The sequence below is a fragment of the Taurulus bubalis genome, assembly GCF_910589615.1.
Source record: "Taurulus bubalis genome assembly, chromosome: 19".
Lineage (NCBI taxonomy): Eukaryota > Metazoa > Chordata > Actinopteri > Perciformes > Cottidae > Taurulus > Taurulus bubalis.
In genome coordinates, this window is record NC_136607.1 from 17,893,987 (window position 1) to 17,919,620 (window position 25,634).

At 42.2% G+C, this 25,634-nt stretch overlaps 2 protein-coding genes across 3 annotated transcripts in view; one reads left to right on the forward strand and one right to left on the reverse strand.

Annotated features, from left to right (window-relative positions):
* pde8b (phosphodiesterase 8B) overlaps positions 1-14,291 on the forward strand; it is a gene marked incomplete at both ends in the record, with an annotated part of 34,544 nt that extends 20,253 nt beyond the window's left edge. Inside the window, 16 exons of one of the 2 annotated variants that reach the window (XM_079235663.1) lie at positions 5-83; positions 746-886; positions 974-1,062; positions 1,151-1,205; positions 4,218-4,269; positions 5,316-5,393; positions 6,163-6,239; positions 7,542-7,706; positions 8,243-8,288; positions 9,130-9,259; positions 9,590-9,788; positions 10,584-10,801; positions 11,073-11,211; positions 12,002-12,169; positions 12,407-12,536; positions 14,182-14,291. In XM_079235663.1, the coding sequence (XP_079091789.1) occupies positions 5-83; positions 746-886; positions 974-1,062; positions 1,151-1,205; positions 4,218-4,269; positions 5,316-5,393; positions 6,163-6,239; positions 7,542-7,706; positions 8,243-8,288; positions 9,130-9,259; positions 9,590-9,788; positions 10,584-10,801; positions 11,073-11,211; positions 12,002-12,169; positions 12,407-12,536; positions 14,182-14,291 (1,876 nt within the window). Of the gene's footprint in view, positions 1-4; positions 84-745; positions 887-973; positions 1,063-1,150; positions 1,230-4,217; positions 4,270-5,315; positions 5,394-6,162; positions 6,240-7,541; positions 7,707-8,242; positions 8,289-9,129; positions 9,260-9,589; positions 9,789-10,583; positions 10,802-11,072; positions 11,212-12,001; positions 12,170-12,406; positions 12,537-14,181 lie in introns of both variants that reach the window. The other variant, XM_079235664.1, reaches the window with a different exon arrangement.
* A 3,637-nt stretch (positions 14,292-17,928) lies between these two features.
* Positions 17,929-25,083, reverse strand: wdr41 (WD repeat domain 41). Its single transcript, XM_079235704.1, has 13 exons — positions 24,793-25,083; positions 23,714-23,829; positions 22,841-22,889; positions 22,611-22,739; positions 22,381-22,443; positions 21,844-21,955; positions 21,650-21,712; positions 20,872-20,976; positions 20,589-20,773; positions 20,363-20,484; positions 19,504-19,589; positions 18,268-18,401; positions 17,929-18,182 (listed from the first exon to the last, which is right to left on the reverse strand). The coding sequence occupies exons 1-13, from the start codon at positions 24,838-24,840 to the stop codon at positions 18,042-18,044; spliced, it is 1,353 nt and encodes a 450-aa protein (XP_079091830.1). The 5' UTR covers positions 24,841-25,083; the 3' UTR covers positions 17,929-18,041.
* Positions 25,084-25,634: the final 551 nt, after the last annotated feature.

Genomic DNA, 25,634 nt, shown 5'->3' on the forward strand with positions numbered 1-25,634 from the left:
GCAGGGCTTGTAACTCCGTCTTCACGGCCTTGGAGCACTGTCAAGAGGCTGTGGAGATCACCAGTGAGGACCACATAATACAGGTAATGCACAGGCACGCATATACATGCTGGGCCAGAAGGATCTTTTAGATACGTCATGCTCTCCGTCCTGCCCAGCCTGTTGGAGGATTTAAAAACAAAAAATCTAATCTTAGCAATAAGGTTATGAAGGATTTGAACGCTACGACTAGCTGGGTCTGTGCAGAGATGGATAAAAGTGGATTTTTTTTTTTTTAAGTGAGGTTGTTTGTCTACTCCCAACTTCTGTGAGGTGAAATTACTGTTTTTGTCAATGGAGACCGGTGGCTTTGAAGAGGGGGATATATAGCGGCTTCTGTTCCACGTCGGAAAGAGTACAAAATGTATATATTTTCACCGCTTTACTTTACCTTCAGACTCCTCTTTTCGACGGGGAACTGAAGCCATTATGAGAAGAAACGTTATTTGCCCATAGTACATACTTTTACATACATACATGAAATGTATTCTCTGCATTTGACCCATCCTTAGTATTTTAAGTGAAGCGCCCGGGGAGCAATTTAGGGTTAAGTGTCTTGCTCAGGGACACTTCGACATGTGAACTATGGGGAGACTGGGGTTAGATACCTTCAGTGTCAGTTTGTTCTTTTTATAGATTTTGTCATGAATAAGAAAACTGTAATATTACGAGACTTTAACGCTACGTTTTCCTGCTTTTGTCCCAGTACGTGAACCCGGCGTTTGAGCGGATGATGGGCTACCACAAGGGGGAGCTGATCGGGAAGGAACTCACCGAACTCCCCAAGAGCGACAAGAACAGAGCCGACCTGCTGGACACCATCAACACCTGTATTAAAAAAGGAAAGGTGAGTCTCACACACCTCCATCCGTCCTTCTTGTCTGTGAACGTGACGCTGCTGTATCTCTGCCTGACTGCTCTGCTGTCTCTGAAGGAGTGGCAGGGCATTTACTACGCCAGGAAGAAGTCCGGCGACAGCGTTCAGCAGCATGTGAAGATAACACCTGTCATCGGCCAAGGAGGGTAAGCTAAGATTAATCAGCCCAAAGTGCTCACGGGGCTTTTCCAAGAAGTCGGCATTACTGACGGACTCTCATCTCGCTTCCAACAGGAAGATTCGTCATTTCGTGGCCATCAAGAGACCTCACATTGACAACAATAATCAGGTGAGGCGTGTGATGACATCACCTGTGACACAGAGGACTTTTTTTTATTTCATTTCAAGAAATGCGTGGGTGCATGAAATGATGATATTCTGACTTTTATGCTGTTTTGATTCTCCAAAACACTTTTAAAAATGAATATTCTAGCAGCAGATAACTATAACAATCACTCACACACGAGCTTTAGTCACAAGAGTGGAAATAAAAATCTTCAGTACCAGCAGAGGCAGACATTTTTATCCATCTTTGCACGTATTCATCCCGCCTTTTACTGCCACAGTTTTCACATCTTAAACCAAAATTGCTGATTTGTGGACTCAAATGATAACTCCTTAGTTTAGAAGCCTACAAGCGGCTGCTGCTACAAAATTACATTCACAAAAGCATTATACGTCTAAACCCACTTTTGGAGAATAATGTGCCACATCTTTTGAGCGTTTGAACAAAGCGTGGCCCCTCAAACGAACGATTGAGTCAAAGCCGTGTTGCGAAACTCCGCTGGCAAGTTAGTGTTGCATGAATACTTCAAATGAACTGTCGGGCTGCGAGTGTCAGATTTAAATACTTCAGCGGGGGATATGCAGCCTCGCAGGCATCCACATTCGGTCGAGCGGCGGCACACACCTCTGTAGCCGGTGTGTGCCGCCGCTCTCCGCTGGGTTCCAGGCCAATAGCGTCATGCTACGCTAAGCTACGGCTAAGCACCAGGATCCCCCGCTAAGGCCCGCGAGGGCCAGCAGCCAGGCGCCGGGGCTATTTATACCCCGCGGGCTAAAGCTGCACAGAGACGGGCTTTGGCTCGCTGCTCCCTTTCCCCGTGTGGACACAAGGGGAGTCAGCCGCTTGGCGTCTGCCTGCCAAAAGCACAAGTGGCCTTCGTGCCTGCTTTGGGATTGGGAATCCTTGGACATGGCAGCGGCTGATCTCCCTCCATCACACGACCTGAATCCTGCAGCGTCAAACTGAACGGGTTTATCTCAGGGGTGTCCCCCTTTTTTTTTCTCCAATGCATCCCACATTATGTGATGCAAAGTGGGAACAAAAGTGTAGTATTTGATGACCTTTTTAAGCGGAATCGTCCGTGAGTCATGTACCGTGTCTTCACTGAGGCGCCATTATCCATCCGACGCCCCGAGGCCGCAGAGGTCCTTTCAGGATAGCCTAGATCTGATACCGTATCCTCGCTGAGGACATTTTCCTCCGAGCACTTAAAACCACACATTATTCCTCGTCTGTTCCCACCCAGGCGTTTGGCTGCGGACCACGGTTTCCATTTCATAATGTTGTTTGGTTAGCAGTGTTTGTCTAAGCACTCCAGACTTACAGCAGGTTTACAGTCACTTTTGTTTGTCTTTCCCTCTCAATTAAAGGGCCATCATAATCTCAACTATTTCCCAGCAAGTTAATTCAAAATATATATATATATTTTCTTTTTTTTATGTCTGTTTGTGCTTCGCAGCCCAAGAAGACCATTAAGATGTAGCCAGCAAAAAAATATGGCAACCTTGTATGTCATTACAAATGTTTATACTGTCTTAATCCTATTTATTCAGCATGGGACGCACTGGAGAGCTGCGAGACTTACATTTAAACAGGAGGGGGGGGGGGGCTGTCAAAAGAGAAAATAAGCAACTGTATTAAAGTGACGTGGAGTGAATACATTAAATGCAATTGACAAACATCCCAGGGACGTCCTTCTCTGTGTCAAAATTATAATTCTTTGATTTTTCTGCATATATAAAAACAAACAAACTGTGTGTGCGCCTTCACCCTTACATAAATGTGCACGGTCAGCGAGATGTAGCGGTGCAGGTGAGTCACCGGGTGAGGGAAATCTTCTCTAACCGGATTAAACCGGCTCTACTTATCCATACATGACCTCAGCGCGACTAACAGGATGTACTGTACGAAGTGGTCACCTGCATGGAAATATATTATTACAAACATGGAGAAATGTGCTGAAACGTTCAGTTCTGGTAAATGTTTTTATCGTTCTTTTTTATAATATTTATTCAGCATCATTCGTGTGAATCTTAAGCTGCCTAACTTTAATATTGTTTAACCTGCACCATGTTTTCCCATGTTTTTGTCCCATGTTGTAGAACGCTGTTGCCTTAAACGAGCTGCAATGTTTCCACTCGGGGCAACTCCTCATTGTCAATGTCCGTCCACTCAAAGTGCAAAAGATCGTCTTTCTTGACCTTTCACTGGACCCGGTCTGTTTGTTATGGAGTCATGTGACTTGTGGCCGGAAGACGATGGATGAGGGCCGCTGTTGTGTGTTGAAGTGCAGAAAGCGTAGCTCGGTGTTACCTAAAACATTTTATATCATTGCCATTGCTGAATATTTAGCTGATTTTCGACAATGTGGACGCGACGCAAGATTTCAGATCGAGACTTCCCGTTCAGCTGCTGCAGTGTTCTCCCAAAAAATACTGGAACAATACAACATGTGTTGTCCCCATTGATACAGAAATTACCCTTTTTAATATAATTATCAGAATTGGACAAAATCTGTTTTGGGCTCAGTTCTCTTTTTTAGCTACAAACGCTGCACAGTTGAGGCTTTAAAGTTTAAAATAAATTATATATATAAATATATATGTATTTTGGCAGTGGTTACACAACCTGTAGTATATTTGTACTTCTATAAACATATTACAGAACTGACAATCACACAATGACTCATATGAGAATGTGAAGCTGAAAAATAAATTAGTGGGTAAATAAGTAGAATCCAATTTAAAGTGCTTGACGGCATAAAGTCAGTTGCAGTGATGCGACTCGGTGCCTTTTTACTCCTGATTGTACTTTTTGTTTTAAAATACAATCGGGTTTATTGAGCTGAGACGAAGGAGATATCGCCTCAGTAGAGGAACATGGACGCTGACTCACATTAAAGGCTTTCGTCGACAGAAGCCAGCGCGTTGCTTTCGAGGAGCAGGAAATCAGGCCGCTCTTGGTCGTCGGCCAAATCCTGGATTTTAACCGGCTCCTCCTCTCTCTGTCTGTCAGGTTCACAAGTTCAACAAGGAGGAGCGATGCAGCGGGGAACACTCCCAGTCAGGTAACTTCCCACGAGACGGAGGAGATTACCATGTCAATGCTTTTGGATTATTATAGGACAGCGTGATTTTAGATCTCAGAAGAGATCACATCGGAATCACGGAGCTGAGCTATTGATGAGGAAAAGTTCAAATATAATGCATGCATAGCTGACAATATTGTTAATTGATATTTTAGTGTAAATGTAAAGAGACTTTGTCTTATTAATTTGCCTTTTTCATTTTTGTTTTGTTTTTGTTGGCACACATTTAATTTATTTATCTATTCCCTGTTTTCAACGGAACATTTTTTTTTCCTCACCACATTTTTAATTGTTTAAATGGACCTTATACATGTATAATGAGACATATTTCATATTTCTCTAACTACCTGGATGAGGAGACAAGAGTTGCATTATTTGGAAAACTGATTCAAAGTCTATTTTATCAAGTAGCAGACAGAATATGTTATCGTCCAGATAATAAGATGTCTTGATTCTCGAAACACCTTTTTAGAACCCTACAATCTTTATTAATTTTTTTAACATTAACGTTAGAAATATAATTTTTTTTAACACTAACGTTAGAAATAGTAACACCATCACTAACGTTGGGTATGTTTCACCTGATAAAATATACTTCTCATCAGAATATATTAAAATTGAAGTACTCTTCTTTTATTTTACCCTATAGAACTTCTCATGAAACCAAAAACGGAAATCATGTGGAGACCCTGAAAAATCAATAAAACATGATTAAAAATATAAATAATGGAACAATGAACTTGTTCTTTGATCGATATAATATCTGGGACATGTGAGCCTTGTTCTGCGATGTAATTGTGATCAATTACGCAACTCAGACAAAAGCAACACAATGAAAATAACGTAACCACAACCAACGTTAGTGTTCTTTTTTTTACTTTTTCTGTAAAATGTGGATGCCGACAGTTGGCCTGAGGCACAAACTAAGGCAAGAGGAAGTGAAACAGATCCCTGAGAATCCACTACGTCAATGCAAACCCGTCTAAACATGCTGTGCATTGATCGTCCGTCACTTCCCTCTGCAGAGTGCCATTCTCTCCGTCACCGCGACCGGAGGAAAGACTCCATCGACGCCAGGTCGCTCAGCTCTCGCGGTAGTGACGGTAAGACCAGTCAGAGGGCATCATCTTTTATTTCAGCCTCCAGAAAGCTGTCCTCCCTGCGATGCCGTCAGCGCTGCATGTGTACTGGTGTGTGTGTGTGTGTGTGTGTGTGTGTGTGTGTGTCCGTTAGCTGTTAGCCCAAACACACACACACACACACACACACACCGTCCAAAGCAATAAAAGTGAGCGAACTGTTTTCTCTGGCGGCGGAGCAGCAGCAGCTCAGAGGCGGCGATGCACTCCGCTGTGTGTGTGTGTGTGTGTGTGTGTGTGTGTGTAGTTCTGACACCTGGTGGCCGCTCGCCAAGCACCCTCACTTGTGGCCCCTGAGAGGCAGTGAGTGATGAGTCAGCAGCAGTCAATCAATCAGGCGATGAAAGGTGTTACGGAAAAAAAAATGTGTGAGTCACTGCAACTATGAGAGGAGCTCGAACACGCAGGCGTGACGGAGAACCCCAAATATGAGCCGGTGTGTGAGATCGGCCGTGGACGGACACGGAGATGCACACGGAGATGCACACGGCCGATCTCCTTATCTCTTGGCTGAGATCATTCTTTTGTCTTGTCGTCCTTCGTTGCCTTGAATATGAACATTTGCTCCACTTTCTTCATTGTCTCCCCTCTTCCGGACATTTTTTTCGTCCATCTTTCGACGAGGGGAAACAATCGCGGGCCCTGTGATCTATTTCTGTCTTAATGACGTTGATCATGATCAATGAGTCGCCCCGTCATGATTCTTTTTATTTGTTTTTGTTTTTTATTGCAGCTTCCGGTTTACAGAATCGAAGATATTCCTCCGTGGCCAGGATTCACTCCATGACGATCGAGGCTCCCATCACAAAGGTACTAATGGTCCCACCTAGGGGAAAAAACATTGGAAAACTTATTTGAATGAAATATATATATATATATATATATATATATATATATAATAATGCAATAAACTAACATTCTGCATGTTTTTTTCTCTATTAAAGTCAAATTAAAGACTTTTTATTTAATTAAACATTCTTTCTGGCGGTGTGTTTTTGGGGATGGATCCTCTTTTTGTGGAAAAATATTTCGTTTACACTTCAATCTTCAAAAAGTTGCATCATCCCAAGGATCTCAAGTCGACAGCTGTTGTTGAGCTTAAATCTGGTTTTGTTTCATCATTATTCGCCTTGTAAGCAGCCTAGATTTACTGAATTCAATGAAAACATCTTGAAAAACTTCACAATGTCTGGAAAAAGCACATTGATATGATAATTTATCAAATATACAATGGAATCACAGCATTTTCATCATATTAACATAAAGAAAAATGGTGCATTCTGCGGCAATTTTCAGTTTTGGGAAACCGCTCATGCCAGTCGAGCTCATTCCTCCAACGGGCCGTCGTCATGTTGGATTTTCACCAAGAATAAAGTTATTGTATGGCCCTTAACCAGCTCGGTGCTCACAGGTTCATGGCAGCGCTGAAGCTGGAACCGTGATACCTGTCTGTTCAAATTCTAGCGTTTTGGCACGTTATCCCAACGCCCCACAGCCAATCAGTGGCCATTAGAGCCGACTCTTTGACTGAGCCGGGAATGGAGGGTTTCGCTGCTTCCATCTGGTATTTAAACTCACTTTCTTGCAGAGTAGCCAGACTTTATGGAACTCTATCGCTTATAAGAAGACACAGTAGATGTCTACTTCCAGGGGTTTCACATCTGTTCTGTGGAGATGGTCAGATGGTTATTTGTTTCTCCGCACGAGTGTCACATAAAAAGTGTAAAGTGTCCAAGTGTTCGTGGATTAAAAATTCAATATTTGCAGTGAAACAAACATCCCATTGTTTCTGCAGGAAGCGACATTTCTCAGGATTGTTGTGAAGGACCATTCTCCACCATTTCTCTGGTTTTCTAATCCACTAATACTGCAACATCAGAGCATTTCATAATACTATTGCCCTGCAGGTCCTGTGATGCTCTTTGTGCAGCTTTTTTTAGCCGTTTTTTCCTCACACAGCATTTTCTCCAGCGTCACATGGACGTCTCCGTGACACACGGCCAAAGAAAGGAGCGCTCTGTTTCACGGCGCGTCTCGCAGAGGGCTCTTTGTGCACGTTTTGCAGAAATACAGATGGTTTTTTTTTCTGCTTCTTTTTCCCCTTCGTCCCAGGTAATAAACATCATCAACGCGGCCCAGGAGAACAGTCCGGTAACGGTGGCCGAGGCTCTGGATCGCGTGTTGGAGATCCTGAGGACCACCGAGCTCTACTCCCCTCAGCTCGCCGCCAAAGATGACGACCCCCACGCCAACGACCTGGTCGGGGGGCTCATGAGTGTAAGCTCATCGGCTTTTGAGTTCATTCATAAGTACACATGCCCTGAAACTCTTTATAAGGAGAAGTTCAGAGTAGTCTCTTTTTTTTTTGATCGCATTGTAAAAATGTTCTGACCTCATGCGTCTGAAATTGAACATGCATTCTTGTTGAACCGAGGATTTTTTTTTGCCGTCCAAAATCAAAATCTGTGTTTTCGGCAGTGCCAACGGAGTCTTTGTTTATTTATTTATTTCTGAATTTTGTTGAATAAGACCAACTATGAGGTGAGTAACTGCAGGCAGATGTTGGTCGTTCTGCAAAACGGGGTTTATTGCAGTTGACTGCAGAGACAAATACCAAACTAGACTTAATCTAGGGGTTTATTTAGTGGGTTTTTTTACAAACAAATACACAATTCCTATTTTTTCCCATTACTTAAGATTTGTGTTTTGCAGACAAAGATTTCTAGAGTAAATGGAGTTAAATCTTTCGATAAAAGATCAATGTTTTCCTACAATTAATTAACCCATTTCTTATTTCTGTTCTTTTTCTCCAGGACGGGCTGCGGAGACTCTCTGGGAATGAATATGTCTTCTGCAAAAGTATGTTTTAAAGAACCAATGAATTATCAGTGATATTGATGTAATATAATAGTATTAATACAATATAGTAACATCTTAAAGGCCCTGCACACCCACAGTACTTTCCACTGATATACTCTTACAATACACTTCATCTGTTAATGCTAATAGAGGCTAAATAGTGGCCAGGCTAGCTTCCAGTCTTTATGCTAAGCTAAGCTAATCAACTCCCAACTCCAGTCATATTTAACGCACACATACGAGAGCGGCATCGATCTTCTCGTCTGACTCTCGGCTACAAGTCTAGATAGGTTGTTAACGCTCTGATAGTTACCTTTTGTCTTCACTCTCTAAAAGATAACTACGAGTTTGAATGTTTCGGCATGTGGCCGTTGTTATCGCGGAGATTATGTAACATACTCTGCTGCCTTGAGTGAATCTAATGGATGAATATTATTCCTTTAGTGGTTTTTGTCGTGATGAATGTTCTTGAAGAGTGTGAATCCTTTCATCTGACTTCATTGCGTAACCCCATTATCGTGATTTAAGCCACAAGAGCACTTAACTGAGAGACGATCTCAATCAAGTCTGTTTTTCAAGAGACCATCTTCTCTTTCGTAGAAACCGTGTGCGCTGCAGCAAAGTGTGCTCTCAGACAATCCTCTAAACAATCTTATCACTCGCCATCTTTCCATAGAGTCAGACCCTCAGCCAGCACATGTATATAGATAACAGAGAGCCAAGATTGGCACAGACATGTATTATTCACCCGTCAAATCCCACACAGCTCCCTCTCGGTTTGCCCCTTTTATGGTCAAATCCCCCTAAACTGTGTGTGTGTGTGTGTGTGTGTGTGTGCTAGATATGAGCCAGAGCCAGCTGGCCATCCCGATCACTCTGAACGACGTCCCCCAGCCCATCGCCGAGATGCTGAACGATGAGGAGTGCTGGGAGTTCAACATCCTGGAGCTGGAGACGGCGACACACAAGAGGTAGGACGACGGGGGACCCGGAGAAAGTGGAGGAAGACGAAGTGATTCGTCTCAGAGAGGGCAGTATAGTGCGTGTTGGGTGGTAATTAGTTGAGTTCATCACTCCAGCGGCTCCTTGATTTATTGTGACGTTACACTTCTTTTACATCATCTGAAGGCAGGTGATAATCCCTTCCTTCAAATTAGGTCTCCTGTGAATGATGAAGGAAATCGCATGTTACTTTAGCATTAAATACAAGAAAAAGTATGAGAATGCAGAAAGAAGGGATACCACCGATAACACAATGAGGCTAAAAACGAGCCGGACTAAAGTCTCCTGTGCCTCTGCAGGCCGCTGACTTACCTCGGGCTGAAGGTCTTCACCAGTTTCGGCGTGTGCGACTTCCTGAAGTGCTCGGAGGCCACGCTGCGCTCCTGGCTGCAGCTCATGGAGGCCAGCTACCACTCCTCCAACTCCTACCACAACTCCACGCACGCCGCAGACGTGCTGCACGCCACGGCACACTTCCTCCGCAAAGACAGTGTAAAGGTACCACCCGCCATTTTGTTTCTAATATGTACCGGCTGGAGAGGAGCTGAGATATTGCTCTGCTACTAGGGTCATATATCTTCACCCTTTGAACACTGTGGAGCCCATATGGCAGATATGGATATAAAAACTGTATAATTCTCTTCTTCATTTACTCATAACCAGTAACATATAGACTGATACTTACACATCTGAACACACAACTCACATTATACTCTTTTATTATAACACCAACATTATTCAAATAGCTCTAGTGGTTGCAAAAATATACCTTTTTTTAGTTTGGGTATGCAATTTTTGAGTGTTTTAATATATATTTATGTATACATTTTATATATATATATATATATATATATATATATATATATATATATATGTGTATTTGTATATATATATATATATACTTATATATATATGTGTGTATATATATGTATGTATGTATATATATATATATATATATATATATATATATATATATATATATATATATATATATACATACATACATATATATATGTATAAGATTAGGTGTATAAATGTATGTCTCCATGTCTCATAAATACAGTATGTTTGAATGTCAGTAAGGATGGTAAAGTTTTAGCTGGCTGTTGTTGATTTTAACACAAAAATAAATAAATAAATAATATCCCAGACAGGAGTTATGTGCCAGTTCTAAATAAAACAGCCCAGAAACCGGTCACCGTTTCTCGATGTCCGATGAGTATAACCGCCGTCTCCATCTCCTCGCGCTCTGACATGCCTCCGTGTGTGTGTGTGTGTGTGTGTGTCCTCCAGAGCAGCCTGGACCAGCTGGATGAGGTGGCGGCGCTGATAGCGGCCACGGTGCACGACGTGGACCACCCGGGCCGGACCAACTCCTTCCTGTGTAACGCCGGCAGCGAGCTGGCGATCCTCTACAACGACACCGCCGTGCTGGAGAGCCACCACGCCGCCCTCGCCTTCCAGCTCACGGTCCGGGACAGCAAGAGCAACATCTTCAAGAACACGGACAGGTCGGTAGCGCTGCGGTGACGTTGTGGTCCTCCCATCGGATCCAGGTGTTCACTTTGTGATCCTCCTATCGGATCCAGGTGTTCACTTTGTGATCCTCCCATCGGATCCAGATGTTCACTTTGTGATCCTCCTATCGGATCCAGGTGTTCACTTTGTGATCCTCCTATCGGATCCAGGTGTTCACTTTGTGATCCTCCCATCAGATCCAGGTGTTCACTTTGTGATCCTCCTATCGGATCCAGATGTTCATTTTGTCCTCCCCGCTGACAGGAATCAGTTCCGAACCCTGCGGCAGGCAATCATAGACATGGTGCTGGCCACGGAGATGACGAGACACTTTGAGCACGTCAGCAAATTTGTCAACAGCATCAACAAGCCGATGGCGGCCATAGAGGAGACCAGCACGAGTGTAAGTGTGCTTAGTGTGTTACGGCTTCACGATTAAACATGTCAGGTCTGCACTGCTCATCATCTTCAAGATGTCCTGTAGTGAACTCTATTTGTTATTGAATGTAAAACTGTGGGACTGTGGCTTCAGCTCGGTTACAGTAGTTAGTTGAATAACGTTTGTATGACTTGTCATTAAAAGATAGGAAAGACACACTATAGTATGTAGTATAAAGAAAAAGTCAAAGCATACTACTGCAGAAAAAAGTCATTATTAAACATGCATATATATATATATATATATATATATATATATATATATATATATATATATATATATATATATATATATATATATAATAGAAGCTATTAATTGCATATAATTTATTTTGGGCTATTTCTATATATATATATATATATATATATATATATATTTCTATATAAATTATATATAAATATATTTATATATTTTTGTATTTATTTATATATATATATATTTTATATATCAATATATTTATTTATTTATTTATATATATTTAATATATAAATATATTTATATTTTTTGGATTTATTTATTTATATATATATATATTATATATTTTTGTATTTATTTATACATAAAAATAAAACAAATATATGTATTTATTTATTTATATATGTGTATATATATATATATTATATATAAATATAATTTTTGTATTTATTTATATATGTGTATATATATATATATATGAGTCTCTAAATGTGTGTCTAAGCTAACCGTATATTTGACTGTAGTGCCGGTGCATCATGTCCTCTTGTCTCTCCTGCAGAGCGTGAACAGCGACTGTGAGGGTCAGGCCAACATCAGGAACTCTCCGGAGAACCGTCTGCTGATAAAGAGGATGCTGATCAAGTGTGCGGATGTGGCAAACCCCTGCAGGCCGCTGGAGCTCTGCATTGAGTGGGCTGGACGCATCTCCGAGGAATACTTTGCACAGGTGGGGGACCGGCACTACCGCAGCTCACTCTAATAGAAGAGTGCATTGAAAATGTCATAATATAAATATAGCATGTAGAAAAAAAAGGTAAAGCATTCAGGTTTTTATTTTTTCGGGTGATCATTTTCTGACTTTGCATAAACTCACTTGGTGGCCTCTCACATTCCTAGCTACAGATTTTGCTCGAGTGTCTGAGTGTCTGAGCGCTTCCTTGTGCTGTCTGTGTTCTCCCTGCAGACGGATGAGGAGAAGAGACAGGGGCTGCCGGTGGTGATGCCGGTGTTTGACAGGAACACCTGCAGCGTGCCCAAATCTCAGATCTCCTTCATAGACTATTTCATCACCGACATGTTTGACGCCTGGGATGGTAAGAACTGCTCTTCCTCTATTTAGTTTTTCACTTTACCACTTCAATTCAAAGTAGTTCAGATAGTTCCTAAATGGAGCCCTGTGCATATTTACTGTGGAGTCTGATTGTCATTGCAAACTTCAATGGATTCACGTAGTTTTTTGCGAGCTTTCAGCCTCATCTCAGTCTGACTGAGTTAGTTCAGCTCCAGTAAAAGCTCTTAAACGGACCTTGTGCTTCCTCTCATTCCATCAATCGGCCTTCTATAGTTGTGACTTAGGTAGAAACAGATCTCGGCCGGTACGCTTCTGATATGTTCAGCTACTCAAAAGAAATCCATGAAACAAATGGACTCCCAGTGACATAACAGAACCTCATGCATCGAGTTCCTCGCTCCTCGCTAGTTTCTCTCGGATAGCAAATCACAAGAAAAGGGATCACGTGGCTATCGCTCCCCATTCCCACTGAATTTCCCTTTTAGTTTAGTCTCCCCCAAGAGGGAGCTTGTTTACTGTCAACGCGGCTCTGATGTCACGGAAAGATTCCAAATGCCAGTGGGACGGAGAGGAACTGCGAGGACGTCGAGGGGCTGGAGGGGGGGGGGGGGGGGGGGAGTTGGGAAATAAATAGCAGAGGGGATGGAGGGGAGAGGGAGAGCAGTCAAGCTGAATTTCAGTTACACACACACACACATGCAGCAGCCGCTTCTAATTCACCAGGGTCAGTGTGGGGTCACCGCGGGTCATCACTGAGCCGGAAACGAGGACGTAAACAACACGGGGAGAAACACAAAGAGACCTTTTCACCCGGCGAGTCCTTTAATGTGGGAGAAACTTTGCAGAGTGTACATAACATTTACCACTGTACATGAACGAGCTAACCACACACACACACACACACACACACATCTTCCTAGCATGTGGAATGAAAACAGGAAGTGTCTGATAGCAGGTGTGAAATGCCAGTTTGTGTTTGTTCCTGATAGTTGCACAAGTCTGTGTTAAAATATGAATTATGTGCACTGAGAATGTTAATTGTTCGCTTTAATTGTTCCCGCGGTTCATACACCGGATCCTGAAAAGACCCCCCTTTCATGATGTGGCCCAAAAGATGCCAGCCAAAAAAATTAATGAGGCTTCAGAAGTCTGTTTCTCGAGCTGCAACGGGAACCATAAATAATACTTTTAGTTATGTTTTTCTTTTTTTTTGCAAACATGGTTGCAGCTTCTCCAACGAGAGGATTTGCTGATTTTCTCCGTTTGATCATCAAAATAACCGTTTTGACCAAAGACCTTTCAGAAACATGTATTTTATATGTATTTTAAAATGTAAAATGTAATAAAGGATAGACGAATCTATAAGCAGTGACACAAAGTATAAGATAAGATGAGATAATCCTATATTAGTCCCGCAGTGGGGAAATTACAGGAAGTAAATAAAAAGATAAAAAATCAAGTAATATAAATAGTACAAAATAAATAAAAGTATATAAGAAAAAGTATGAGGACATTAATTCTAAAACTAATTAACTTCAAGGACCTCATGAAGAGGAGGAACGATTGCAGCAGCAGAAACAGTTTTAAAACAAAATGTCCGTTCAGATCTGTGCCCATGTTTGTGTTTTCTTCAACCTGAACTTTTCTCTGCACCCCTCGCCCTCCAGCCTTCGCCAGCCTGCCTGGTCTCATGGAGCACCTGTCGGAGAACTACAAGTACTGGAAGGGCCTGGACGAGATGAAGTGCAAGAGCCTGCGTCCTCCTCCTCCTTCTTGACCGACCTCCATCACCCTGAGCCGGGCGGGAAAGCCGACGCCGTGCGGTGGAACCACGAGTCTCTTCAGCGGTGATTCATCACTGACTGACCACACACTGAGACGCCGCTTTCAATCTCAAATCGGCGGCGGGACAGGGTGTCATTTGAGGGATCCCCCCGTTTGACTTAAGTATTCCTGATGGCCCCTCTAAGAAGCTGTGAGGACCTCGCGGATCACCTGACAATCTGGACCACACAGAACACCAGAACCACACCAGAAACCTGCACTTTAGCTGATCAAGACTTTTTCATTTCCAGCGTCCTCTTGCTGTTTTTTTTGTTTGTGTTGCTTTTCACAGTTTTTAATCTTCTACAAAAAGAAATATGTTTTCACTCCACACCTGTAAAAAAAAATAATAACAAAAAAACTGGTGAATGAGATGGCGGCCAAAGCGAGAGGCGCTCGTGCTTGTGGCTCAGCTGGAATAACGAGCTGTGATAGGAGGGACTCCTGGACTTTAGGATTTAGGAATCTGCGGAGCTCTGGAGACGGTTCTCCATTGTCCAATCAGAGGGGAGAACCGGCCGTGCACAGGGTTCCTCCGCTCAGAGATCAGAGATCACGTAGCTTCGTAAACCGCATCGTCGTCCTGTCGTCGAGAGCAAAGTGGAGGAACAGACTTGCACTGTGTCACCGGTTCATCAAGTAATATCAGATGTTACACACACACACACACACACACACACACACACACATAGCTTTGTGACACTAACTGTAGACGTTTGCACCCAAAGTGAGAGGAAGCTTGGTGTGTGTGAACACACTGACTGTTGTTCGGCGCACAGATCCTGTAGAGGCCGCGCAGCGCTCATGTCGAAGTAGCGAGTCGCTGCGGCGGACCTCCAAGCCACCTGAGTGTAAAAAATAAATAATAATAAAGAAATATATCAATAAAAACAGCAGCTTCTAACACTAATCAGCTATCAGGGTACATGGTTTTTGTTCGACCGATTTACTGTATCTCAAGATGTAATTCACTTGGCTCTGTTCTCGGGAGAAAATCTAGTCCCCTGCACATTAGTTTCAGATTATTTGGTTTCAAGAGAAATAAGACGAGGCCCGTGTGTCGGGTCATGAGATCTGCATGAGGCGTCTGCCCTCTGGTGGCGACGTGGGGGCGCTGCAGCAGCGGTACATAACGGTGAATCATTTGTCGTGTCGTTTATTACCCCGCTGTGACTGGGAATAGAGATTATAATGATTCGGCTTTCATATTTGAGATTTGAACCAGTATTACCTCTTAGTTATTGCATCTTTCAGAGCACTTTTATTCCATTTTAACACGTGGAGGAGAGGCGGTATTGCGGCACATTGAAACCGTTGATATTATTTTATGAAGAAAATTCGTTTAGAAATCAAAATAGAGATTAGTGGTTAAATTTACATGAATAAATGAATCTGGGCTGATTTTGTAAAATTGTGAAAAGTCATTATTATGTATTAGCAGCTCTAGTCCTGAGCGCGTTACAGAATATTAAAGGCACAGAGAGCTCTTTACCGGTGCCTTATTCTTTGCTCATCTTTACACAAGCAGAAGTATTTCAGTTCCTCCTCCTCTCCTCTAAAGAAAAGCCATACATGTTTTCGATATTTAAAATAAATATAAATGACCTGGCTATGTTGCCATAAGTTTTGAGTCCACTTGGGGAGTCGGTGGTAATAATTCTGTCACGATTGTCCCACTTTTCTGTTTTGTACATCTGCTTCTACTGGTTTTAATTATGAGTTGTTTTTTTTAAAGACAGAAACAGAATCAGGGGAAGTTTGATCAGATGTGAATTCCACTATTGGCTCGTCTGTTATTGTTTTAGTTCCACTTTTAAGAGCCAGAACTGGTCACTTCCACGCTCAACGTATTCATGAAATGAATTTATTGATCTAATTGATGACCAAGGTCTTAATCAACGCCTTAATCGTGCAACGTCTCAGTGTTTTAGGTCTGCTATTGCTCCAATACACTGTAAAAAACTACCTAATGTACCTGCTGTTCTTGTAAATACTCACCAAATGTATCATTTTTGCTTTGCATTTGACATAATTTGCTTATTTGTTTGGGCTGTGGATGTGTTGCAGGGGTGATTTTCCAAAAATCTCTAAAAACAAGATTACAATGTTTTTACTTTCTATTTTTAACAGTGACTTGTGAACTTGTGGCTCCGCCCCTGAATGTTTCCATCTCTGCTCATGAGAAGATATTTTTGCTAGCATTCTCTTCACAGAGACAGTTTGATAAATTTCAGATCTGCGCGCCCTTTCCTGCGAGCAGCAGCGTCGGGAGCGTGATGACATCACCGCCCCGCTCCGAGTCCCCTGAGGCAGAACCGTTGCGTAACGATCGGCCTTCATCACTTCCAGTGATTTGTATTTCCTCTCCACTGATTGGCTGCGAGCCAATCCTGTGTTGTTTTCTATCATTTATGAAACACAAATCATTTTTCCAAGAGCAGAAGACCATCGGCCATGAGAACTGTAATGTGTGTTTTTGGAGGATTTTACTGCCACATGAATAGTCGTGTAACAAGATGATCACGATGTCTTACTCTGATGTTCTTTGTCAAATACACAAAGTGTTTTGTGAAAGACGATTAAAGCATTCTTTAAATTTGAAGTTGTATTTTAGCTCGCCAATTAAAACTTTATATATTCTTTGTTGCACCGGAAAGCGTAAAGACTATAAATGAGGGTCGGGCTGAACCAAATGTATTTTGTGTTTTCATTTTTTTTAAGAAGTCATCGCCCTAAAAAAGCAAATCCTAGTTTGAATAAAGTGATTCATTGGATTAAATTAGTTTGTCTTTTTTTTTTTATCAAATCATCTTTCTTTAATTAAAATAACTCAATGCTGCCTCCCTTTGTGTGCAGAAAGCAGCAACAGTTTTTGACCGTGATTGTTTTTTAACAGCTAAACGCAGACAAATATGGATTGAAGCAGAATATTCCATGAGATAAAAACAACACAAATGATTACATTGATCTTTTTTTTTTTTTTCAATAAATTTGCCTTTACAACGCTCTGGAGTTATTGGGCATGTTTGAATCACACGAGGCGTAAACAACCTTTCCCAACACTGGGATCTGAGTCTACAAGAAGTATAGTTCTAATAATATTATTATCTTTATCTGCAACTGAGGCAGAAATACCGGGTTTAAACCAAATTAATAGAAATGCACAAAAAACAGAAGCTGCTCAGCATTTGAATGTCAGAGTTATTAATGAAGCTTTGAACTATCTGGTTGCCTGCAGCCCTAAATTGAGGATTTACTGGAGATATTAATTAGTGAGTTTGAGATGTGACGGTAGCTCGTTGTTTCCCCATGTTTCCAGTCGCTATGCTAAGCTAAGCTAAGCTAACCGGCTGCAGCCGCATCATCTGAGTATCGATCTTCTCATCCAACGCTCGCCAAGAAAGCGAATAAGCATATTTCCCAAAATGAGGACAGCAGCAGCCAATAATAATAATAATAATAATAATAATAAAATGCCTGCTGAGCATTTGACCCATAACAGGGAATGTCCTGTGCCTAAAACACTTCAGGCTAGAAATCAAAATATGAAAGAACTAGTTTCGATGCGAGGTATTTGCAGATTTTTTTTTATTTAACTTAAACACTTCCACTCATCAGGCAAAACACAACCATTACATTTTCATTACAGCACATTCAAATGATTCGGGAGCACCCGACAGCGTCACACCAAAGGGTCAAAAGGTCAAAGTCCTCCGTTCTCCTCCAGCTTCTGGAAGAGCGCCAGGCTGCGCAGGTGGGACTCCCTCTCTCCGTTCTTCCACAGAATCAGCAGGTGGTCCGTCGAGCAGGTCACCAACCCGTTCTCCCTGAAGCTCACGAACATCTGACACAAAAAAAACACACACAAAAACGCTGCTGTGACGCCGTTCTGAAGCAGAAGGTCGAGCTTCAGACGCCAAGAGTCCTACCTGGACCGCCCCCGAGTGGCCAATCAGATCGCCCGTCAGCTCCAGCGTCCTGATGTGCGGGACGTCCGGGACTTTCTTTATGGGAAGGCCGGTCTGCTTGTTCGACCGGCCGAAGCTCCACATTCCAAAGAACCCTGAGAGGAAGGATATGTACTTGTTACCTTTATGACTTCTGCATAAACAAAACGCTGAATGTTTCTAAAGGTGGAGGCCAGGGAGGGTTGACTTAAAACAACAGTTACACATCATTAGAGGAGAAAATCAACCAGATTTAACTTAAAGCCGCTCCAATCAACATTTTATACTAACAACGGGTCAAATGGCGACACGTAACTGAGAAGCAAATGGGTTTTTAACTTGTTTATAAATCGTGTTTATCTGAATATGTAGAACTTTTGTTGCTTATTCACAAATCCAGCAGTTACAGAGGAGCGTGATCATTCATTTGGAGCCGTGTTTGAGTCACCTGATGAATTTAAGTCCAATATTCTCTCTCTTCTAGCTCTGTTTTTGGTCTCCACCACCTCCTGAGGGGAATATCTGCCTCTTTCGCTGCTAAATGCTCCACTATGTTCTAACTGTGTCTGTCTGTGAACTGTGTTTTTGTTGTGCAGCCAAACACTACACAATGCGCTGACACCCAATCAGGAGGGAACTAGGATAAAATGACAATGACACCATTGTGGGAAATACACAAAGCTTCCAAACCACAGGAGATGCAAGTCATTGATTGGCGTTTTCCTAGAGACACAACAAGCAAACAATAGATAAATGATTAAGAAGTGATGTTGCCTCTCCAGTCGAGATCTATTCAGAATCACTAGCGGTCCACACCGACTGCAGAGCGAGACCATCAAAGACAGCATGACCTCTCACACACATACACACACACACACACACACAGACCACTGAAGTAGGAAACAGCCTCTCTGAGTGCTGGTACAGTTCGCTCTCCTTTGATTCACACAATACACATCTGGACTGCATTACTGCAGCTCCACACATCAAGACACTCACGCACACACAGTGGAGTGCAGGATTCCCCCCCAGTCTTTGAACTCTCAGGTTCAGGTCAGGTCAGGTTTTCTTAAGGTGGCAAATCCAAGATGGCCGACGTGAACCACTTGCCATCCTGTGAGCAGTGTGTGAAACTCAAGCATGTTGCACATTAGTGTGTGTGCTGTTGTGTGTGCTGTTGTGTGTGCTGTTGTGTGTGCTGTTGTGTGTGCGCGTGACCTGGGGAGGCGGGTTCACCCGGTAAAGGCAGGTCCTGGATCTCCCACATCCTCACGCTGCCGTCCTCAGAGCAGGACATCAGCTCGCTGGAACGCAGACAACGTTCACATTGTTTGAGCGAGAACACGAGAATTTATCCTGAGCCGCCAACTCAACCAGTACGTAACGTTATGGCTTTGTCAAAGACATCCGAACATTTAGATATTTGATACAGATAATTAGATTGGATTGTCATATGCACAGTTAACAGAGTTAGTCCGTCCAATATAAAAGCTTATTTTGCGAGGTCATCCTTACACACAGGACTACAATAACTTAAAACTTAAGGTAAAAATTAGAATTAAAATTAGGAATTAAGAATACAAAAGAAAAGTGCTATAAATGCTAATAGTATAATAAAATATATGAAAAAAAGATACATTATGAGTCTCGTGGACCATGCCAAGACCAAGTCTGTGTTGTTTTGATTTCTTCAGTTGCATTACTTCTCCACTAGGTGGAGCTACAGCTCTATATTTTGCCTTTTTTTGTATTTTTAAACACTAATATATTGAAAGGATTTCTCCCCATTTTACTAATACATATTAATCCTTTACTAACTGCTTATGTAAGTTGTTTCCTTTTGTAAATATGAACTTATTGATGATGATTGTAAAGACGATTTCATATCCTTTCATGCATTTTTACCTCAGTGATTATATTGCTCAGACACCTATGCCTTAGTTTATATAATTACATATCATTTTTAAAAGCCCCGCCGTCTGTGTGTTTATATTGTCAATATTTCACAAGTTGGATCCCTGATATGTTGATTTGAATTTTATCGATATCACAACTTCCATCAGATCTGATATGTTACCTGTCAGATAGCAGCATGGTGTGTAAGACGTTAGAGTCGTGGGCAACCTTCCTGTAGGCCACCACCGCCTTGGTCTGGATGCTGTACACGTACAGGCCGCTGCCCACAGCTGCAAGGATGTGCTACACAACACACACACAACACACACACACACACATTACGTTTTGTTATGGATCACAAGGACAAAAACAAACAATTTTGCATCCGCTCATGCCGTCTTCATCACCCTTCCATTGGTGGTCAGATGCTGAATTGACATCTCACTGGGTTTGGGAGCAGCCAATCGTATCTCGGCCTGAGAGCAGGCTTGTGACTCCTCCCACAGGATGTGCTCATAGCCCAGGATGTTCCAATCAATCGCATCCCATAAGATCAGCTCGCCCGCGTGGGAGCCGCTGGCGAAGAGCCCGTCTGAGGAAGACGAGGAACGTAAGTCAATGTGAACCTCAAAAACTGAATGCGGCCACGTTGATTTTCATGGAGGAGTCAGAGTTTCCCGACATACTGACCGCTGACGTTGATTAGAGCTCGAATCCGGTCCTGGTGGTCGGACAGACGGCGGACCTCAGCCAATGACATGGAGGAGTCAGTGGAGACCGTCAGCCTGTAGATCACTGAAGAGAAGAAAACAGTACGGTCAGCGTTCTTTAAAGGTACCGTGTGGAATGTTCAGAAAACCAGTTATTATTGACACCGGTGGCCGTTAAGTGAACTGCATCCTGCTGTAGGCGCTAGCCATACAATCACATTTCATATTGTAAAAAATGCTCCCATCTTTAATGTTCCTAGATTATATTTGGACCTTTGGCTCCAGGATACGAGCTAGCCTGCCTTTTGCTAATTGCTTCATATGCTAACGCTATGAAGCAACCAACGCCAGATCTATGCCACTTAAACTGAGGTTAGCGTTAGCTAATAAAGTTCATTACAAACGGCAAGCTTGTCATTTTACCAGCCAGATCCCCTAAAGCCAGTATTTTGCTACGTAAGCTACATAGAACTTGTTATTTTATACTTTAAGGAACATCTTGCATGCAGACACTTTGTTCTTCATGCAATGAGCTTATTGATTGATTGTAATAACTGTAGTGTACTTGTGCACTGTGCAGCTGTAGTATTCAGGAAACTATAAGACTCAGACCAGGACCCGATGTTAAATGATTCGGATCGGGTGTTCAGGACATCCTTAACACAAAGCGATTAATGCGATATTGTTACATATGATGCCGTTATAACCACATCGTTTTCATCTATCTGCACATGTTGAACATCAACGCTGTCTCTTACCTATCTCTTTATCCACAGCAGCTGCGATGCAGTTCTTGGGCAGCTCTATCAACGCAGTGATTCCTGCAAAATGCCAAAACAGAGTGACGACATTAATCACTTTGTGTGCAAACTGGGGCTGAGAGCAGTTGGTGCAACAATCCGCACGCGAGAGGCTTATTGTGACAGTTATTCTTCCTGTTGTTGCTCCTCACCGGTGTCGCTCTGGTTCTGTCTCTGACACTGCAGCTGGAAGTCTTTGTTCCACACACACAGCTCCTCCCCGCCGGAGACCCACACACACAGCCGCTCCAGCACCAGCAGACACTGAGGGCATGAGACACACGTGCTAGTTTTAATTTGGACACACACACAAATACAATTAACCCTAGGATGCTGTAATTAACCTTAATGTGTGATCAAGAGGAGGCAATTACCATTTTTATCTTCGATCATAACTGGCAGAACAACCTTTGTGTCAAACATTTTAATAACTATATTATATATAATGCCAATACAAACTCAAGTGCACAGAGTTGGATGATTGGAATATCCAAGAAAATCTAATATTCCACATATGTATGGTGCATTTGGGCAGATATAATCTTCAAAAATGCATCTTTTTCCATTTTTAAAAGACAAAAATTGTCAGGAAATATTAGTTAATACAGAAACGCTGCACAAGTGTCTGCAAAAGTATTAATAAAAAGGGGAAATTGTTTCTCAAGTTGTCAAATTATCACAACCATTACCTTCACAGAAGACTGAAGGTCTGAAATGGTCTGAACCCGGTTGCCTGTGTCCGGGTCCCACAGCTGACAGGTCAGGTTGAGGAGAAACCAGTTTGTTCAAACACGACAATAACATGTGAGTGATTTTAGTGTGTGTGTGTGTGTGTGTGTGTGTGTGTGTGTGTGTGTGTGTGTGTGTGTGTGTGTGTGTGTGTGTGTGTAAACGAAGGGGTCTCTGGCTGTGAGGATACACTGAGACTCCGGTCTGATGAGGCTGTGATGAGCGAGGTGTGCAACGTGGGCCCGTTTTTACAGGTGAAGGTGGTTATAGCTGTTATCTGCTGGGAATGGCCCCTCAGCTCCTGCAGCCTCTCCCCGGTCTAACAGACAGAAAGAGAAGGACAACAACAACAAAAAAGCAATTAGATGTGTTGTGCGCAACTTCACAATGCACTGAAATTAGCAACTTGCAGCATTTTACCTCAACATTCCACACCAGAACCAGGCCGTCATCGCCTGCTGAGGCACATCTGGAAAACACAAGAGGAGTCGTTTCTCGCAAGTGAGACCCATACATGACAAAAAGACGCTCCAGTGCACTTGGCAGGCCTCAGCTTACACGCAGTCAAACACACCGCGTTGTTCTCCGTCTGTGTGAGGAACCATTTCCCGTGTGTCCGTCTCCTCCAGAGGACATCTTAACAAAACATCTGTCCTGGGGCTTCCCAGCCTCACTTGCCCTCTGACCCTCAACCGTCCACACTACCTGTTTCCCAAAATCAACAGACAGGATGACCGGATAAAAAAATAAATAAAAGAGAGATGAAATGAGAAGAGGGGAACTGTCGAGGATACATTTTCGGACTTCGAAAGCAATCTGGAGAGAATTTTCTGCCCTTTGCCCCCGACTGTGGACCTGCGTGCGGAGTGGACGAGACCCAGAGGACGGGGTTATTACTGGAGGAGACCAGGCGTGAAGCAACCCGCACCTCCTGACACACACACACACACACTTAGTTCTGTTATAAAACCCAATCTGACCACTTATGCAGACCCACTCTACCATGCCAGTGTGCAGCGTGCTTCCATAAAGCAGAGAGCAGGTGCACAACCCTTATAGGTGTGCGTGCATGTGTGTACGGACAGCGTGAAAGGGCTTTGCTTGTACTGTACTGTGCACACACAATCACATAGTGGTGATGATTGAGCTCTTGTCATGCTCTGTAGGTTTTCTGTAGGTGAGGATCTCCTGTCAATCACAGAGGGATAGAGGCCAGCCAAGGGTAGAGAGGAGAGGAGCTAGGAGGAGGAGGAGGAGGAGGAGGAGGAGGAGGAGGGGTGGAGGTCTGCTCACCTGAAGTCATCAATCTGCACCAGAAATCGAACAATGTCAAAATGTCCTTTCAGCACCTGCAGCTCAGTGAACCAGTTTTTGGGCTGTTCCTCTCCGATGCACAACACAGGGCTTTTCTGCAGACATAAGAGGGAAAGTAGTGAGACAAACAAGCTGAGGTGCAGAGGTTGACAGAGGACTGTGAGAGGAGGCTGGAGAGAATAAGAGCAGACGGTGGCGGAAAGTACTTCTACTCTGGCTACTAGGATATGACATTTTTAGCTGTTTTATACTCATACTCCACGACATTTCAGAGGGAAATAATGTCCTTGTTACTGCACTTCACTGATATGAAAGCGTAAAACAATATACATTGGTTTGTGTTCCTTGTCTATGAGTCACTTCCACGATAAACTTCTGAAATTATTTGATTTTGCAGGCCCACAGAGTTTAAATGATCCAATATTTAATGCACACTAAAAAGCAGGGATTAAAGGAAAGGTCTGCAGAATTAAAAGCAAATATTTGTGGCAGAACTTTCTTTTGTCCCACGATATTAATCATCTCACGACCCCTCGGATTAATGGTGTGACCTTTGAGAGGTTGAGAACTGGAACTGTATATAAAGATGTTAAAATGATCTCCACCTCCCAAAAACATGACAACAAACTATGAACAAGATGACCTAAGTTCACTAAATCAGCAGACAATAATCATAAAAAAATAAAAGACAGCATGAATTAATATGTTGAAATTTCTATTTATTTATTTTTTTAATAAAGTGAGCTCTTGATAACATGTACTTCGGCATCCCAGACCAGAGTAAATATAGTTTTGTACATTAAAAAAAGGACCATTAGGAGAATTTAGAACAGAATTACATTCAAAGAAGTTGTGGAAAGACAAAAATATTAAATATATTTAAGCATAAACCTTCAAATCCGAGTATAATGTATATGAAAGAAAGTTTTCTGAAAAGGCGACAGAGGCCTGGTTTGAGTTTGACAAATTGTATGAAGACATTTCACAAAATAAACATAAATCATGTAATAATAACGTTATTACATTAATATAGCATACATGGTGTTATCTTATCTTACCTCCACTGAACCCTGCGCCTCTCGACCACCAAGAATCCACCGAAGCATCGTGTTTGTGTCGGCTCACGTTATCTGAAGGAAACAGTGTAATACTAATTATTAACGTAATTAATCTGAATATAAGGAACAACCAGGAAAAGGTGCCGTGCGCGTGCACGTTTGTCCACTCATTCGCGTAAATAGAGGAACTGGAGCCACTTCCGCGTGACGCAGAGAGACGTGCTGTTGTGTGTTTGTCGCTGAAGAGACGTGAAGACACTTCGTTGTGTTGAATTTACACAAAACGCGCCATTAATGGAGGAGCGCGTGAAGCTAGCTTCATGTTTTTGCTGTCACGACCATAACAAATCGTTCATGTGACTCAAACTACGGAAGCCTTGCTTGGACAAAACTCATTCAGGCCGATAAAAATAAAAAAATACATTTTACTTATACTTATTTATTTATCCTGTTTAGATAACACTTCAGACTTGCTTTAACATATATATATATATATATATATATATATATATATATATATATATATATATAGATATATTTTATATTTAAAAAATACTGTTTCGAATGATTCTTTTTCCACAACAAAAGGCAAATGACCTCATCAAAAATTATTAAAATGGCATCTACTTCTCTCCCATTAAATAATAAAAAATATATGAATATGCAAACCGTGTTGCCAGTTTTTACTTCCTTATGGGTCATCAAAATGTCTGTCCCAGTATTGCTATTATTTTTACCATGTGCCACAGGGACTGTTCTATTTTGTAAAAAAAAAAGTATGTAAAAAACAATAACAACAACAACTCTGGTCTTTGGCTTTATCATTATGTCTATAATTAAGC